An 18,942-nucleotide genomic window follows, 5' to 3' on the forward strand; every position below is an offset into this window, starting at 1 on the left:
CATCGATGCTTTTGAAAATCAAATGAGTTTGTTTTACATGGATGTCTACTGCGCGGCCTACAAGGATGCTTCCTTGTGATTAAAGCCAAGTTGTTATTACCTGCGCTATCTGAGTTGATACTTTTTATATAATTCCTTTTTTGTATTTAGTTTATTTTTGAATTTCTAAAGTAATTAAATTCAGTAAATTTTTGAAATATGAAGGAGTATATCATATCTGATTATTTATAGCTGCCATTTCATCACTATCATCACATGACTGACACAACATCGCAAAAGCACAGTCTTTTTGTCATTCAAATTGCATTAAACTACTTCACTCGATAGTGGTTCTAGCTCGACTGACAGCGCAGGTGACCTCCTTGCTATGTGCTGTCTTACCCTTATGATCGCTCACTAAAACATTAACCGAAAGCACAACGTAAATTAAAATTAGGAAAAAAAATACTCACCCCAATTAATTGGGAAAAACTTCTTGTTGTTTTACACTTTCATTGGTTTTAATCTTTTGAAGTTTAATTTGGAAGAGAACAAATTACACGAAGGCACTAATTTTTAAGTGGGGAACGTATGGGTATGGGAGAAAAACTTTTACTGACGAATAGATTTAATGCTATCTAATTACAATAAATAGTTCGGGTTTTTAGAAAATTATTATGTGAAGTACGTTTAAGGAATAGGACAGGAGCTAGAACAGTTGAAGTGCTGAACTTAATATTTGAAAGAAAAGACTGCAGAATAAAATGAAACTAAAACAAAAAGGTTTGGACCGAAAATTAACTCAAATGTCAAAGAAACAAACTGAAGAGAAAAGCTATATTATGTGAGAAGTGAAATAAAGAAAAGCAATAGAAGAAATTATAAAAAGGAGATGGAACGTTGTAACGTTACAGCTTTCGTATCGTCATTAGTATGTTTCATTGGTAGACGAAACACCATGAACCAATAATTCCGAAACAGGGCTTATAAACCACGACAACGATATTCCTTTAAAAAACACTGCTCGTCAAAAACTAAACTCATGAAGTAGTAAATCAAAAAAAGCATTATGTTTGCCTACAACATAGAGGCCAAGTAAGTCACTTGTCAATAGACAAAACAAAGCGCCAATAAATAAACAACATGTTATAACTCCTTACTTAAAAATAATCTTTTTGAAAACGTTTTCCCAAACAGAACGTCAAAAGCAAACGTAAAATGTAATTTTTATTACAATTTTTTATCCCATATAAATACAATAATTAGATTAAAAAGGTTATATTAAACCACTGGGTCAGACCCCACCAGACAACAGAAGGTTAAGCATATCTTCTGTAAAAATGATCAATTTAGTCCAAATTATATGAGCAGCACAAATCTTTTGAGTTTTCGCCACCTGTTGAAAGTACAATAATTGACATTTTCAATCCTAAAGGCGGATCCACATCAATAAAAATTTGTGTATATGTTATATTTTAAAATACAGAAAAAATATTTGCCGCGGAAATTTAAATTTGGTCAAGTATTTTTACCATGTAAATATTTAGTTCTTGTGTTGTACGCCCGAATCCACTTAGCGCCAAAAGGATAATCAAGTCCACACTAACATTGCTGTGCGGCGTAAATTTCTTTGAAGTCGACTGAAAAACTGATGGCACGACGGATAGCGTGCGTTGTTCGTCACGTAAATATTTTTGCCTTATTCTGTGCGGCGCACAGTCTACATCAACAAAAAGTTCAGCGCACATACAACGTCAAATTGCGTCAAATACAACGTACAACATAATTTTTTATTGATGTGGATCCGCCTTAAACTAGAAAGAAGAAGACTAACAAAATGGCATAAAAACTCTTGGGAATGTCGAAATCAATAAAAATTTATAAATTAACTACTCAAGTAAGATATATGTAAACTAGTTAAGGAGTTTAATATGCAAGGTCACTTCACAATTAGTAATTAAGTATTTACACGCTGTATTATTTATTTTCCACATTTTAAATATTGTCAATGCAATACATGGTGAAACGGTAGTGTCCTTCATCCATTATATTCTTCTGATAACCCACTGGTATGTTAGTTTTAATTATTTTATTTTAGATTAACTCGTTATTTTTATAAAACTAACGGGAAAGACCCTTCTCTATACAGTGATGAGCACGCTAATAACCGGCCAAATAGAACAAAAGATGAAAAACGTATTAAGTTGTGAGATAAAATTAAATGAAACTAGTCGAGCTAGTAAATTTAGCGATAGTAACCTTTTTATTTACATTACATTGATTGTTTCCCAGCTTTACACGTATCAGAGGAGTATGCCAACTAAAACTGTCACTGTGACAGTGGTATTTGCCAAACTCGTCCGATACGTCTAAAGGTGGGATGGGAAACAATCAATATGATGTAAATTAAGAGGTTAATATCGCTAAATTTACCAGCTCGACTAGTTCCATTTCTTTTTATCTCACAACTTAATACTTTTTCCATCTTTTATGCTATTTTACCGGTTATTAGCGCGCTCATCACTGTATACTTAACCAATAACTAACCTTATAACATTTTATGTGATTTCTGTGCAATATTAATTTTACACAATTTCAGAACTACATACGATTTTTAAAGGTCATCGTATTTTGGGTGAAATGCATGTATTATACCTAACATTAAAGCCGAAGAAACTGATTTTTTAGATTGATTTTTATAAAGATGATAAATTTATAAATAATCTAATAATTATTATATTGTAATATCAAAATAAAGTTTTCAATAAATTTATTGTGTGATGTACACGTGCTTCAGATTCTTTGGCACATTTTCTTAAAGTTCAATTGTTGTTCCAATTATTATTACAATAGCATGCACATACCTACAGATTCATTTTAATTGTTTTACTTCCTGTTTTCCTGCGTGTTATGCTTTTAAGTTCCTAGTTTCCATTCTTCATACAATGTTCTTATCGATGATCAGGTTTCCTATTGGGTTCCCAATGCACAGGGAATGTGTTCTTGCCAATTCATGTATAAACCACATCCTTCATATTTTTTATTTTTTTATCACTCTTAGCTATAAATTCTAGGTCATCTTTGCCCTGAGGTATAACCACTTAATATTCTATGAAATAAAGGATAATATTGTAATATTCAAACGAGCGTTCGTATTTATTTACGACTTTATTATTTATTTATACAAGTTTTCTTTACAAATATCTAGCTTAAAACTAACTGTATTTACAAAATTCGTGTCGTTATATACTCTAGCCATTATTCTGGAACAATCCACGCTCATCTCTAGCATTCGTCCATGCTCTGTCGGCGCGCCTACTGAGGTACGTTCTCGAACTCTCTTTACCCCTCCGCCGACTCCTCGAATATTCGATTGCGTCATTCTCGAGTTGTTTACCGTTATACGGGGGTCGGCCAAGAGTTCTCTTTCGTTACAATATGTACAAAATATTCTCATTCAATTGTACCAGATAATAGACGAAATATTTAACTTGAGGCAAATTTTAGAAAATATGTAGGAATACAACAAAGATGTACATGAAATTTTTATTTATTTTAAACAAGCGTGTGACTCTGTAAACTGGAATACACTGTGAAAAATAATTCTGGAAATGGAAGTACTCAGAAAGCTGGTAAGATTAGCCCAGATATGTGTGCAGGATCCATATGCACGTATCAAAACTGGCAGCAGTACATCAGATAAGTGTGTTTTAAGAAACGTGTCTGAAACAAAACGATCACCTTTCCCCTTTCTTTTTCAACTTTGCTTTAGAATACCCAGTTAGGAAAGCACAACCAGAATTAACAAATGGCATCGCTGCCCAGAGTGCGAAGGTACTGTTAGTTTGTGCTGACGATGTCGACACAATTGCACAATCCACCAGAAGCGCGTGAAAAGTTTTTACCGTTTTTGAATCCTGGCCAGAGAAATTGGCATTAAGGTAAACGAAGATAAGGCTAATAGCCCGATCAAAGAACAATCTGACCCCAATAGTATATTAAGTATGGAGAACGGTAAGGGTTTTATACCGATCGAAGACAATTGTTTGGAGGAGGAGCGGAGCGACGACTCCAATTATTGTCTGAGATCGGTTACCCTTAACGTTCGACATGCTTATAACGTTTTTTGCACGATTGATACCATTATAAATTATAAAATTAAACATTTTCGTCATATTGACTAGTTTCATTCATTTTATCAAGATAGATACTTTGGTTGTGAGGTAGTAACTAGGGTGCATAACAACAATGAAGAATTGAGTTTTTATTTAGTTGTCAATAATTTTTAAGTACAATTTTGATTATTATAAATTAAAATATGAGCGAAAGTGATTTTGAAGAAATTGAACGGGCTTGGGAAGAAGGGTGTTCCGCAATTATTCCCGAAAAATCCAAAATCCGTTATCAAAATACCTACCAAAGTTTTAAAAAATGGTGCGAAGGCAAGAATTTAAGAATCGAAGAAAATACTCTATTGGCATATTTCGTTGAAAGACATATGCAGTTGAAAGCTCCTGGAAGCCTCTGGGCAGAATATTCAATGATTAAATCCACCGTTTTTCGTTATGATGGCATTGATATTTCCAAGTTTTCAACTTTTATCGCGTATTTGAAGAGAAAAAATGTTGGCTATAGGCCTAAGAAGTTTCAATATTAATAAATAATTCGTTAGTTTTCTTTATTCTTTCAAAAAATAAATTAAAATGAAGAGATTTTTTAACTCGACGGTAAGTGAATTACTTACCGTCGAGTTGGAGTACTTACCGTCGAGTTGGATTACTTACCGTCGAGTTGCTAGTAAATGTCACCTACTGACGTAAAATCTGTCACGGTAAACAGTCAAAAATGATCAATCGTGCAAAAAAAAATAAAGGAAGGATGAAAATTTGGGAATAGGTAGTTGAAATTGTCTATTATTATGTAAGAAAAAGTTTACAACTCTATATCCCCTCCATTTTACAAAAATGGAGGGGAATACCCCCTCTCAAAGATGAAAAAAAATACTTTCAAAATAAGACCAGAATTGGATAAAATGACTAAATTCTACACAACTTTTCTTCTATAGAGTTTTTTCACTAAGTCAATACTTTTCGAGTTATTTGTGAGTGAATATGTTCATGTTTAACAAAATAAAACATGTTTTTGGACGGTTTTTCGGAGATAACTCGAAAAGTAAGTATTTTAGCCAAAAAAGATTCTTAGCAAAAATATAGCCCATAAAAAATTGAAAAAAAAATGGTGTATACATGAGGTCTGTAGACCCAGTAGAAGCAGAGTTGCAGCTAATGAAAAGTAGGTTCTTCGTCAAATTCCAAATCGAATATTTCAATGTAAAATAACCCAAAAACGGAGCACTTCTAGGGGAAAATTCATTTTAACTTTTTTTGAAGTGTTTAAAAATAGGTTTATTTTTGTTTTTTAAAATAACTTGTAATATTAAAAATAAGTGAATTACGCTCAAAATATTGTTGGTCCCTTCTATTTTTTGGTAAAAAAATCGCGAAAACCACCCCCTAATTAGCATCACATATAAATTTTAACATTACTACTTCACAAGTTACTTTGTCTATGTATTATTTATATGATCTGTAAGTTTCATCGGTTCAAAGTGCTTAGTTTTGAAAAAGATGTAGTTAAAATGGCTTGAACGAGTAACTAATCACGAGTTTAGGCAAATTTTGAACAGCCATAGAATAACTAATTTTTGTCTAACAAGAAAACAAAAAATCAAAAATATTCAGAAAAGCCAAAGTACATTTTATTACTGTTTGAGCTTTTTGGTATCCCTTGTTTTAAGTTAATTCCATAAACAATTACGATTTTTTTCAAAATTAAAAAAAAAGTTTTATTTTGAACTTCAAAACTGAGCACTTTGAACCAATGAAACTTATAGATAATATAAACAATACATAAGTAAAGTAACTTGTAAAACGGTAACGATTAATTTTATTTGAGAAGCTAATTAAGGGGTGATTTTCCCCATTTTTTTTACCAAAAAATATAAGGGACCAACAATATTTTGAGCCTAACTCACTTACTTTTAATGTTAGAAGTTTTTTAAAAAAACAAAAATAAAATTTTTTTTAAACGCTTTAAAAAAGTTGTAATGAATTTTCCCCGGAAAGTGCTCCGTTTTTTGGTTATTTCACATTGAATTATTCGATTTGGAATTTGACGAAGAAGAACCTACATTTCATTAGCTGCAATTCTACTTCTACTGGGTCTGCAGACCTCACGCAAACACCATTTTTTTTCAATTTTTTATAGGCTATATTTTTAATAAGAATATTTTTTTCGCTAAAATACTTACTTTTTGAGTTATCTCCGAAAAACTGTCCAAAAACATTTTTTTTGGTTAAAAATGAACACATTCACTCGCAAATAACTCGAAAAGTATTGACTTAGTAAAAAAACTATATAGAACAAAAGTTACTTAGTCATTTTATCCAATTCCGGACTTATTTTGAACGAATATTTTTTCACCCCCGAGAAAAAATTTTTCACCCCGTGTTTTCCAATTTTTGTAAAATGGAGGGGATGTAGAATTGTAAACTTTTTCTTATATAATAATAGACAATTATTTCAACTAGCTATTCCCAAATTTTCATCCTTCCTTTATTTTTTTGGAGGTTTTCGTAAAATTTTGCGTTCCCTGATCGGGCTATAAGTACATAAACAAAAGATTTTGATAAATGAATGTAATTTTGAAGTTGTCAAAGAATTCAAATACTTGGGAGCAGTAATAACAGCCGAAAACAGTTATGAAAGAGATGTAGCAGTTAGAAAACAACAAAATCAGCAGTCTTAGAACGGAAGATCCTCCAAACGAGTTTTGGGTCCTTGTGGAGATATCAGGAGAGAGGAGATGAAGACATAATGAGGAACTTCAAGTACTCTATGGAGACAAACACGTAGTACATTACATCAAAGCAGATCGTATATGATGGGCAGGACATATACTGAGAGCGAATGATGAATTACTACTAAATACAACCTTCTGGGAAAGGCCCGATGGCAGGTCAGGCTCCCCCAAGAAAGAAGAAGTTTTATAATGAAATTACTTGTCTTTTAATGTTTTTTGCGTAAATTCAAACTGATTTTCTGAATTTTCACGTATCTGCGTATGAACGTATTTCCCATCTTTTCATGGTGTGGTAATGGTATTTTCCTGTAGGTAATTTGTGCTTTGAAACCTTGAAAGAGTTTGTTTTTTTATAAAATACTGCTGCTTATGAATCAACGTAGATTGCTTAACAAATACAAAACATAACTTCATTGTCACACTTTAAAAAAAGTTTTACAAATATAGATTTAATTTACCTAGCGTTAAAAATTTTTATTTTGATATATTTTTTTGACTTTCACGAATGGTATTTCACGTACATACATTACCTAAAAAAAAACTTTTCAGAAGTCACAAGTTTATTTACTAACCCAAAAATAGTGTCCTTTGCACGTGCCATCAATTCTTAATAAACAGACTAAACAAATTTGGAGTCTTGCCCAAATGACTGTTTTCATTTTATTTTTATTTACAAACAGTTTTAAGGTATGTTATATATTATTTTATTGATAACGGGAGGGTGGTTGAAAAGATTTTCTTTAAAATGGACGTAAGTGTTGGAAGATATCTATGGTTTTAGTTTTAACGTTAGACAACTAATTTTTGCATGATTTTATTGTTACGAACACGCATGGTTTAGTTCACTTAAGTTTTGTAGTGACTTTTATATATTTTGCGTTTTTATATTATGTACTTATTTTGAACAGCACAAAAATGGTAGGTATATATTTATGCTAGTAAAAAGTTATTTGTCCTCTGTTGATCTTTTTTTTTTAATTTTAACTTAACTGTCAACCCTGAATAATTCGAATAAGATTTCTGTTTAATTAATTAAGAATTAATTAATTAAGCTAATAATTAATTAAGTAAGAATTAAGATTTCTACAGTTTAAGATTCATATCAAACTTGATTATATTATCTAGTTCTAGAAGCACATATGTCTATATTTTACATTTTACGGTTCTACTGTTTTTCATGTATTCTTTCTGATTGTAATAATATATCCTGAACTCCTACCCCTTTCAGAGAATTTAGTATATTTTGCAATTTTTCTCCATCTACACGGGAAGGTAAACAGTTGTTTGTTAAAATAGCGTTAGCGCTATTACATTCCTGGTCAACCATAAGGCGAAATAATTCCTTGTAAACCATTAGAGTAAAAACATAGTGCAGCGACGAGGTTTGAGATTAGTAGTGTCACTGAGTTTAGGTGATTTTATTTGTTAGCGACGCGATAAGATTTAAAATGTGGTTTGTCTATCGCACAAAACGCAGCGACAAGGTTTGTTCCGTTGTCAAATTCCTGATGGTACGAACAAAACGACTGAAAATCCAGTAATTTTTGTGTGTAATGTAAAAAAAAACTTGGTTTTTGATTGGAAATGATGATAAAACCAAGTATATGATATTTAGTAAAAATACAATTATTCATCATACAAACATTGTAATACATAACACCCCTCATTCAAACAGTGCATAATTACAAATAGTTAGCGCTGTGATAAATGAGGAAAGTGATCAAACTATCGAGATTAGGAGACGCATTGAAATTGCTTGGTACCTACAATATAATTAATAATAAGTCACATTCTCAAATTATTCTTGAAAATAATACATGCTTGTATAAATAAAAAACTGGAAGAAGGAATAGATGATAGTCAGTTTGAGTTCAGAAACGGACTAATAACAAGAGAGGCGTTATTTGCTTTTAATGTGTTAGCTCAAAGATGCATTGATATGAACGTGGATGTGCATGTTTATTACGTTGATTTTGAAAAAGCATTTAACAAAGTAAAACATGAAAAATTAGTCCAAATTCTAAGGACCAAAAACATAGACAAGAGGGACTTACGAATAATAATAAACCTTTACTGGACTCAAAGAGCACAAATTGTAATAGATAACGAACCCAGTCAAGAAATTGAAATCAGGAGAGAAGTTAGGCAGGGATGTATTATGTCTCCATTACTATTAATTTGATGTACACATATAGTGAAGCCATTTTTGAAGAAGCATTACTATCTCAAAGTGAAGGAGTAATAATTAACGGAAGATTTATTAACAGCATAAGATCTGCAGATGACAGCGTGATTGTGGCAAGCTCTGCTGAACAACTGCAATTACTACTAAACAAAACAAACAGTGAAAAATATGGACTAAAAATGAATATAAAAAAGACCAAATACATAATAATAACAAAGAAAACAAATATTCGCTGTGTGCAAGTACTTGGAGGGGATACGAGAAACGATCGTGCGCGTATAGCGGACAAATCTTGCAACGTTCTTAACATATATTTCTTAAATAATTCGTATTGTTAATTGAAATTGTGAAATTGACGTATATTTCATACCTACTGTCATTGAAGAACATGGGATTTTGCAAATGATGTGTTATAAATTGTAAAAATTATATGTTGCTCCACAATATTGATATGATATGCAATTATTAAAGTGAATTTAATTAATGGTATTTTGCTTGTTTTTGCTAAGTTTTGCTTGGTTTTGCTAAGATGAGATGTAAGACCCAATAAGATGTAATTGGAGCTGGAAGGTCAGATAATAGAACAAGTGATGGAGTTTAAATAACTAGGCATCACACTATCTAGCTACGGAAGGCTCGAAACAGAAGTGGAAGATCAAGTGAATAGAGCAAACAGAGCCGCAGGTTGCCTGAATGACACAATATGGAGAAATGAAAATATCGGAAAAGAAATGAAAGGCAGAATTTACAAAACAGTCATCAGACCAATAATGACATACGCGGCAGAAACACGACCCGACACAGAGAGAACAAAAAGATTGCTCGAAACAACGGAGATGAAAACCCTTCGAAAAATCGATGGTAAGACTCTATGGGACAGAGCTAGAAGTACAGATATATGACGGAGATGCAAGGTGGATAACATTAATAACTGGGTAAGAAACAGAAGAATAGAATGGAATGACCACATAAGCCGAATGACAACAAATAGGGTAGTCAGGACAGCGAGAGACGGTTCCCCAATAGGAAGACGATCAGTGGAAAGACCACGAAAACGATGGAACGACAACTTACTAGAGGCACATTGAAAAAACAGACAGAGTCATGTCTATACAAAAAGAAGAAGAAGAAGAAGTATTTTGCTTGTAGTACAATGTTTACCTTTTAATAACATAACCTCAATCTTACTTTTTCTTCTTATTCTTTTTTGGGCTATGGCCTTAACACGTATCCAGTAATCAGGACTAATATAATTGGCCAATATAATTAGAAGTGCTAAAAATGTTGCCGAGCTATGCAACCAGATGTCGCTCTTCCGAACTTGCACGGTCCCAATACAAACATACATTTGGGAAAAGTACCGATAGAAAGGGTTGACAAATGCCTAGGAACCTAGATTTCTGACAATAGTGACCAAACAACAGAAATAAGGGCCAGGATAGAAATAGCAAGAAATGCGTTTGTAACAATGAAAACAATTATCTGCAAAAAAGATCTTAGATTAGAACTGAGAGTAAGAGCATTGAGATGCTACGTGTTTTCGATACTGCAATATGAACTTGAAATCTGGACATTGAAGCAAGAACACATAACTGAGCTACAGTCCTTTGAAATGTGGCGTTCCAGAAGGATGCTTAGAATAGGGGACAACGATATGAACGGCTAGACTGATAATACAGGGAAAGATAAGAGGAGGAAGGAGTATAGGAAGAAGGAGAGTGTCATGTTTAGTCCAAGTAATGAAGCTTAAAATAGGACAAAACCTCGCAATTTTTACAGAATGGATCGATTTGCTTGAAAATTTGAGAATAAGTAGTGGATAGTCCAAGGATCAAAATCTATATGAGGCCGAAAGGCGCTTTTACCATAGGGGTGGTTGCCACCCCATCTCGGGGGTGGAAATTTTTTATTTTATTTTGACAGCAAAAGTTGGTAAACACATTAATTCTAAGCAAAAAACGTTCTATACATTTTTTTGATAAAAGTAATAGTTTTCGATTTATTCGCTATCGAAAGTGTTGGTTTAAATCGAAAAAATCATTGTTTTTAATCAGTTTTCTGCTAATAACTCAAAAAGTTTTCGTTCTATCAAGACAAGTTTGCTTAACAAAAATGTACCTTTTGAAAAAATAAACAAAATCGTTTTTATAATTTGCTTTAAAACCAATAGTAATCGAGCTATACTTTATTATATGTTAGCTCTTCTTCGTAAAATGCTAAATATTGTAGTTTCAAAGTCAAAAGACGGGAAAACTATGCATTTTTCGAGGATAACTTGTTCAAGCCAATTTAAAGTATTTAAAAATATCTATCTCCAGAAATCAAAAAAATAGTCCCTAGCTCAAAAATTAAGTGACTTATAGTAAAAAGAATGTCAGTCCCTATTTTTTTTTCAGCGAAAAACTGATCGTAAACTTCCCCCTACTCTCCACCCTAATTAAAATTGGTCATTAACCTTATTTGGTCTTCTTAATTTATGTATTGTTAATAGGTTCCAGAGGTTTGACCGGCTTAGAATGATTAGTTAAAAAAAAATGAGTTAAAAGCGAATAACGAATTTTTGTAGTTTGGTAAAAAATGCCCATTTCTTCAGAATAGAAAGATTAGCATCAGAGATACGAAAAAATATTTAAATATAAAATTGTAGCTTATTTAATTCCCAAGAAATTGGTTTGCAATAGCTATTTGTAGAACAAGGGAGGAAAGTGCTAATTTTCCTCCCGAGAATGAAGTTTACTGCCCGACGCGTAGCGGAGGGCAGTAATCATTCAAGGGAGGAAAAGGCACTTTACTCCCATGTTATACATATGGTTTTTCCACCTTCCTCAAATAACAAGTCATTTTTTCATTTTTACTTAATTTATTTATGTAACTAACCAACAAAATTTATTAGAACTAAAACTAACAAGTAGGTACAAAATAACTGTCAACTGTCAAATATAAGTCAAATTATTAATGTAAACATTGTTAAATCAGAATAACAATTTACTGTTTTTTACCATTCTGCAAAATACAGAGTGTTTTTAAATAAACGTTAAAATGTATAGATACTTACGTAATAGAAAATAGATATTGTACAGGGCGTCAATAAGTTATATTTCATGAATGAAATACCATGACGTCACTTTTACTTTTCCTCCCTAGGGAGGAAAAATATTTTCCTCCCTAGGGAGGAAAAGTACAACTTTGCTCCCTACAATCAGGTCCGGAAAGGTATACTTTCGGTAGAGGTAGGTGGAAAAAATTTTTTCTACGGCAAAAATTGAGTGAGCTATTGAAAATTAAAACTTATTACAACTATGTTATTACTACAGCTGTTTCGGCAAAGTGCCTTTTTCAAGTGATATATTTAACAATGTGTTTGCCTTTTTAAGTCTTTAACCTTTCAGTGCTAACGCATGGTCTCATAGACGGAGCTAACCTATTCATACCGATAATTAACGATCTATTTCGATATTCGGGCTAGGTCATTCAATAGCTTCATATTTTACCTAACCGTTGATAGTATTAAAATGTTGTTGAACGTAGATGCATAGTTCGTTCGTTACACAAGATTTCGGTCTCAGAGACGGATGTTAGCTTTTGCGGCTGTGCTAAAGGTAAGGATTGTAACTTTTAGCGTTGTATTTTTAGTGAATAAAATATTATTTTTTTTACTTTTTAGAAATAGAAATGAACTACGAAAAGTCGAAAAACAAAGTACAGTTGTTACTCATGTAATAAATTTATGTGCTTAGAACACATAAAGGGTATATGTGTAGAATGCTCAGAAAAAGATTGACTTTTTTTAAGTGTAAAGTTACTTCGTATTATTAGAATTGCTTAAGTATGGTTATTATAAGTGGATAATTTCATCTTTAGTTTAAAAATAACTCGGCAAATTTTTTGTTTAAATTAAGATTTTAGGGTTTTTTTCTCACTTTTTAGAATAGTTGCTTGTTTTTGTTAAGGAATTATTTTTGTCCAAATAAATGTTTATAAATATAATTTTTAAATAAAACTGCATTTATTTTAAATAAAAAAGTATTTAATAAAACCCTTGAAGTAATTAAATTTTAAAAATTAGTAAAATTTACAGTACTAGGGCATGTAAAAACATACGGTCTCAGAGACGGACGTTAGCACTTATGTCAAAATACTTCACGTTAGCACTGAAAGGTTAACTGAAGAGGTTGAGGAGTGGGGAGCTGTTTGTCTCGAGTTGGTCATTCAGAATTATATCTGTATTTTTCAATTTATAATTGATATAATTTATAATTTTTATAATTCTGAATGACGCAACTCGAGACAAACAGCTCCCCACTCCTCAACCTCTTCAGTTAAAGACTTAAAAAGGCAAACACATTGTTAAATATATCACTTGAGAAAGGCACTTTGCCGAAACAGCTGTAGTAATAACATAGTTGTAATAAATTTTGTGGAAGTATAGAAAAACAAACGTTTTTCAGTGTTTTATTGTGAAATAAAATGAACTTCCATCAAGTAACGGTCGAATCCATCAATTAGAAAATTAAAACTTGTAATACCATGCAAAAACCATCTTTACCAACCCTTTCAAAGTCACCTCTTTTTGCGAATGAGGATTTTAAAATTATATAATATTAATAGCCCTGTAGGTCCTGTAAAAACCTACAAAATTCTTTTTTAACAAACTTTCTAGGATAAAAAATAAAAAAGTTACGGTTAAAAAATCAATATATTTTTTTGAAAAAAAAAGGAGATATCCAATTGGAAGCATAATAATGTAAGTTAGCGGTGTTCTTAGTCATCGGTCTTATTCATTCTTCTTTATTTATGTATTATTCATAGATTCCAAAAGTTTTGACTGAGAATGATTAGTTTTTAAAAAAATGTAGGTAAAAGCGAATAACGAATTTTTATAAGTCACTTAATTTTTGAGCTAGGGACTATTTTTTTGATTTCTGGAGATAGATATTTTTAAATACTTTAAATTGGCTTGAACAAGTTATCCTCGAAAAATGCATAGTTTTCCCGTCTTTTGACTTTGAAACTACAATATTTAGCATTTTACGAAGAAGAGCTAACATAATAAAGTATAGCTCGATTACTATTGGTTTTAAAGCAAATTATAAAAACGATTTTGTTTATTTTTTCAAAAGGTACATTTTTGTTAAGCAAACTTGTCTTGATAGAACGAAAACTTTTTGAGTTATTAGCAGAAAACTGATTAAAAACAATGATTTTTTCGATTTAAACCAACACTTTCGATAGCGAATAAATCGAAAACTATTACTTTTATCAAAAAAATGTATAAAACTTTTTTTGCTTAGAATTAATGTGTTTACCAACTTTTGCTGTCAAAATAAAATAAAAAATTTCCACCCCCGAGATGGGGTGGCAACCACCCCTATGGTAAAAGCGCCTTTCGGCCTCATATAGATTTTGATCCTTGGACTATCCACTACTTATTCTCAAATTTTCAAGCAAATCGATCCATTCTGTAAAAATTGCGAGGTGAAAAGCTACGGTTCCTGGACTAGTTGAAGAATTTAAGGGACTGGTCTAAATGCAGTTCTATAGAACTCTTCAGAACAGCGGTAGATAGAGTAAAGATAGTGATGATGATATCCAACCTCCGATTGGGAGACGACACTTAAAGAAGAAGAAGAAGAAAAGAGTCACCACCAAAAACATGGTATTAAATGTGGTTCGATATTTTATAGTATGTTTCAACTGCTGTTTTGAATGTACGATTGTTTTTTGTCACTAATATGCAATTAGGTTTTCTACCTACATACAAATCGAGCAATGAATCGCTCTACTATGTAGTATATTTATGACCGTACGTTTTTAGCGTCGTAATCTCGTTGATGCACTATATTTTTACCATAAGACAGCTTAACGACGTTCTACACCTTCGGCAAAGAATTAAGGATTTGCATGAAATTTTAGTATGTTATAGTTTACTTCAAAAAACTAAGACTTGATTTTTTAAAAATTGTTTTACCGTGCCGTTTAATTACTATTAAGGGTCAAAGTTAAGTTTTAACATGGGCTCTTATGGGAATTCTTAAAAAGTTAATAACTTTTGACCCAAATTTACGATTTTTAATTATTTGTGCTTAAATTAAAGGTTTTTTTGTAAAGAATAACATATTAAAAAATGAGGATTGTTTACCGTACCATTTATTTTTAATTTATTTATTATAATTAATTCCGTAATTTATTATAATTTATTTTTATAAAGTATTCAATACTGAAACATATGATTTGAGTATTCTGCTATAAATGCATTGTTACCAACTTTCGCTTGCATATAAGTTTCTCCCCTTTCTTCTGAGAGGCATACCCCGCAACGAAGGTGTAGAACGTCGTTAAGCGGAACTGATGGCATTGAAAGCCTATTAGTCATCATCATCAACCTGTACGCGTCCACTGCTGGACATAGGTCTTCCTCAGCTCTTTCCATCTGCCTCTTTCTTATCCGGCTTGCATCCATTTACTGATAACACGCTTCAGGTCGTCAGTCCGTCTGGTTGGTAGGCGTCCTCTGCTCAGTAGTGCTTCTTGTCGCGGCCTCCACTCGATAGTACGTTTTGTTCATCGGATCGCCTATTAATATCTGATTATTTGATTTGATATTTCTAAATTCTTTCAAATTCATATCAGTATCGCTAGATTTCCAGTATCGCTAAATATCACATATTATTTGCATGCTGTTTCTTATTCAGTTATCAATGCTTTGTTTCTTTCTAATGCACCTTTAAAACTGTCATCTCACTTGAAAATTCAATATGGATATGAATATTCTACTTGGACCTAACACATAATTTAAAATAAAAAAACCTACACATATCCATTATTTCTTAGCTCTTTCTAATATCTATTATCAATTAGCAATTAAAAACGGTTTAATTAACTGTATAATAATTTTAATGACTAATAGAATTTGTTTTTCTTTTTTCAGTTTCACATAACCCCTCCGTCCTCAATTAAAAAACCGTCTCCACAAACAAGTCACCTACATGCTAACGCTCTTGCCTTGCAACAGAAACAGCGGTCGTTCCTGGCCTTCGGCTTCGGAGCGAGTTCGGCGCCATCTAGACGAGAATCACATGTCAACGTCAACGTGACGCCGACGTCGCACGACATGTTGTCGGACACGCCTGAAATTAGGAAGTACAAGAAACGGTTCAACAGCGAAATTCTGTGTGCCGCGCTATGGGGTAAGTTGATTTCGTTTTTAGGGCGGTCACATACATATCGTCCTTAATACATAAGCAATAGAGAATACCCTACAATTTGGCATTTTTATTTATTTCTACTTATTACAATACAATTTTTATTTGTCTACGTTTAATCTAGCTGTTCTGACTTACTTACCAGAGCTGGGTAATTGCATTTACTTTAAATAAAATCAATGGGAAAATCCCAATAGTTGGCTGTATACCGTTTTAAAAAACTCATAAAGAAGTAAAAACTTCAAGTTGTATACTGGTATAAAATCGCTTATTAAAAACTATCTAAAATGTCATCCAAATGGATTGCAAAGTGTTTTCGTTCTAATTCAGAACATCTTCAGTGCATTCTGCTGAGTAATTGGAACTAGCATTCTATTTAAAGTGGTAACCTCATAATATATGGTTTACATATTATATTTTAAGAAAATATGGTGACTACAAGTCGATGTTGTTAGATTAATTTGAATACATGCTCAAAGGGCAACATGTTTCCCTGCTCGAAAATACTAGGTTCTTGCCAGTTCAATGGGCACATACCAACTTGGTTACCACTTTAAATAGTGAGCTAGTTCCAATTACTCAGCAGAATGCCCTGAAGATGTTCTGAATTAGAACGAAAACGTTTTGCAATCCATTTGGATGACATTTTAGATAGTTTTTAATAAACGATTTTATACCAGTATACAACTTGAAGTTTTTACTTCTGTATGAGTTTTTTATTTACTTTAAAAGTAATTAATTACAAAGTAATTTTATGACAAAGAAACGAATTGCGATTACAAACGAAAAACCCCGTCTTTCCATTTTTCCTCCGAAAACTGTAGATTTATACAAACATTTGTATATCGTTTTATTTATTACATACCTTACAACGTTTGCATTTAACTCTACATTTATATTCTGTAAATTACAGTTTGTTCTGTTGTGTCCACAAAATTTTCTGCCCGTATTTCTAGTATCTGGTTTTGGTCACCAATGATCTCTCCTGTTCTGTTTGTAACTATTGATAATCTAAGTTTGGATTCCTTTCTGTTCTGGTTAACTTTTGTGTAGAATTGTCGCGTTTCCATTTGGATGGTATACTTCTCTAGTTCTTTCAGTTGTTTTTCTATAATGCTCCTTCTTTCGTTTCAGTATTCGTTGTTTGTCTCGTCTAAGCTGCCTTTACTCTTCGTCTTCTTATCTATCTCGTTCTTCGTACTTGGAGCCTTGCATATGCTTATTTTTTCACACTTTTGTCTTCCAATCACTTCAGTTACAACCTCTTCCAATATGGTTCTACTCTTCCTCCAATAGTTGTTTACATCTTCAACTATATCACCTGTACAGTGCTCTAGCTTAACTTCCAGAATTTCCTCAAATTTTTTCGCTATCGCAGAATTTTTTAACGCTTCTGCGTTAAACCTTTCCCCTTGTAACTCCCTGACTTTCTTTGCATTGGAGATTCTAGCTCTTATTTTCGTTTAGACTAGCGTCTTGTTTAGACTATACGTCTATTATGTAGCTGAAATTTCTTTCACCGACCACTACGTGGTCGATTTGATTTACGGTATTCTTATCAAGGCTTCTCTATGTACCCTTATGGATATCTTTGTGCTTAAAGCAAGTCGTTTTCAATGGTTGGCGTCTATTTCCTCTCCTTACCTATCTTCGCGTTAAAAGCTCCTATTAATACCTTTACGTCATCTCTAGGACATCTTTTGTTTAGGTTGGAAATGTTTCACTCTTATATTGACTACGAAGCCTTTCCTAACTTATATTGTTGAGTGGCAGCTATAATATATGGTAAAATTCCTTTTTTCAAAAATTTTCTTTCCCAATCATCTCATTTCTTGAAGTGCAGTTATATCGCTTCGATATATAAATTGCCAATAAGAATCTGTAAGGCCCCTGGCCTGTATAGCAATCTTACATTCCAGGTCTTCTTCTTAAAGTTCCCTCTCCTATCGGAGGTTGGATATCATAATAGCTATGGTCACTTTGTTTGCTGCTGCTCTGAACAGTTGTAATGAACTACAGTTAAGCCATTCTCTAAGGTTCCTCAGCCAGGAGATGCGTCTTCTTCCTATGCTTCTTCTTCCTTGGATCCTTCCTTGCATAATAATTCTCAGCAACTTGTATTTTTCTCCTCTGGTAATGTGACCCAAATATTCCAGTTTTCTAGTTTTTAAACTCTTCATAATTTCTAACTCCTTATTTAAACGTCGTAGCACTTCAACATTGGTAATCTTTTGAACCCACTGAATTTTCAATATTCTTCTGTAACACCACATTTCGAACGCTTCTATTCTTCTTATGTGTTGTCTCTTCAATGTCCAAGCTTCCATTCCGTATAGCAATATAGAAAATATGTAGCATCTTAGAGCCCTCAATCTCAAACATTCCAGGTCAATAAACCTAAATCTGTGACCTATTCGCGCCAAGTCGTCGTCTAGATTTCAGTCTGGAAACTTCTCCTTGAATTCTCGTAACAAGATTTTTATTGTGTCGTGGTGTTAACCTTACGCCCAACCCTCAACCTTGGGCCCAGCATTTTCTGTCAGGGTTTGCTCTCTAGTCAGTTTTTGGTCCGCGAGGAATATTAACCTATCCGCCACCTAAGGACGAGAACTATGGAGGAACTGACAAAACCCCTCACGGACCAGTCTCTATAAGCTTCTTCTTCTGCTTCTCCTATTGTATAGACATGACTCTGTCTGTTCCTTGAATGTGCC

At 32.7% G+C, this 18,942-nt stretch overlaps 1 protein-coding gene across 13 annotated transcripts in view; it reads left to right on the forward strand.

Annotated features, from left to right (window-relative positions):
- The window catches only part of LOC114340505 (serine/threonine-protein kinase mig-15), a 315,391-nt gene that overhangs the window by 246,073 nt on the left and 50,376 nt on the right, over positions 1-18,942 (forward strand). For 10 of the 13 annotated variants that reach the window (XM_028291310.2, XM_028291254.2, XM_028291262.2 and 7 more), the window contains one exon: positions 15,955-16,213. In XM_028291310.2, coding sequence (XP_028147111.1) covers positions 15,955-16,213 — 259 coding nt within the window. The remainder of the gene's footprint in view (positions 1-15,954; positions 16,214-18,942) is intronic. The other 3 variants (XM_028291296.2, XM_028291350.2, XM_028291333.2) reach the window with 1 other exon arrangement.

The sequence above is a fragment of the Diabrotica virgifera genome, chromosome 7 (assembly GCF_917563875.1).
Source record: "Diabrotica virgifera virgifera chromosome 7, PGI_DIABVI_V3a".
Taxonomy (NCBI): Eukaryota; Metazoa; Arthropoda; class Insecta; order Coleoptera; family Chrysomelidae; genus Diabrotica; species Diabrotica virgifera.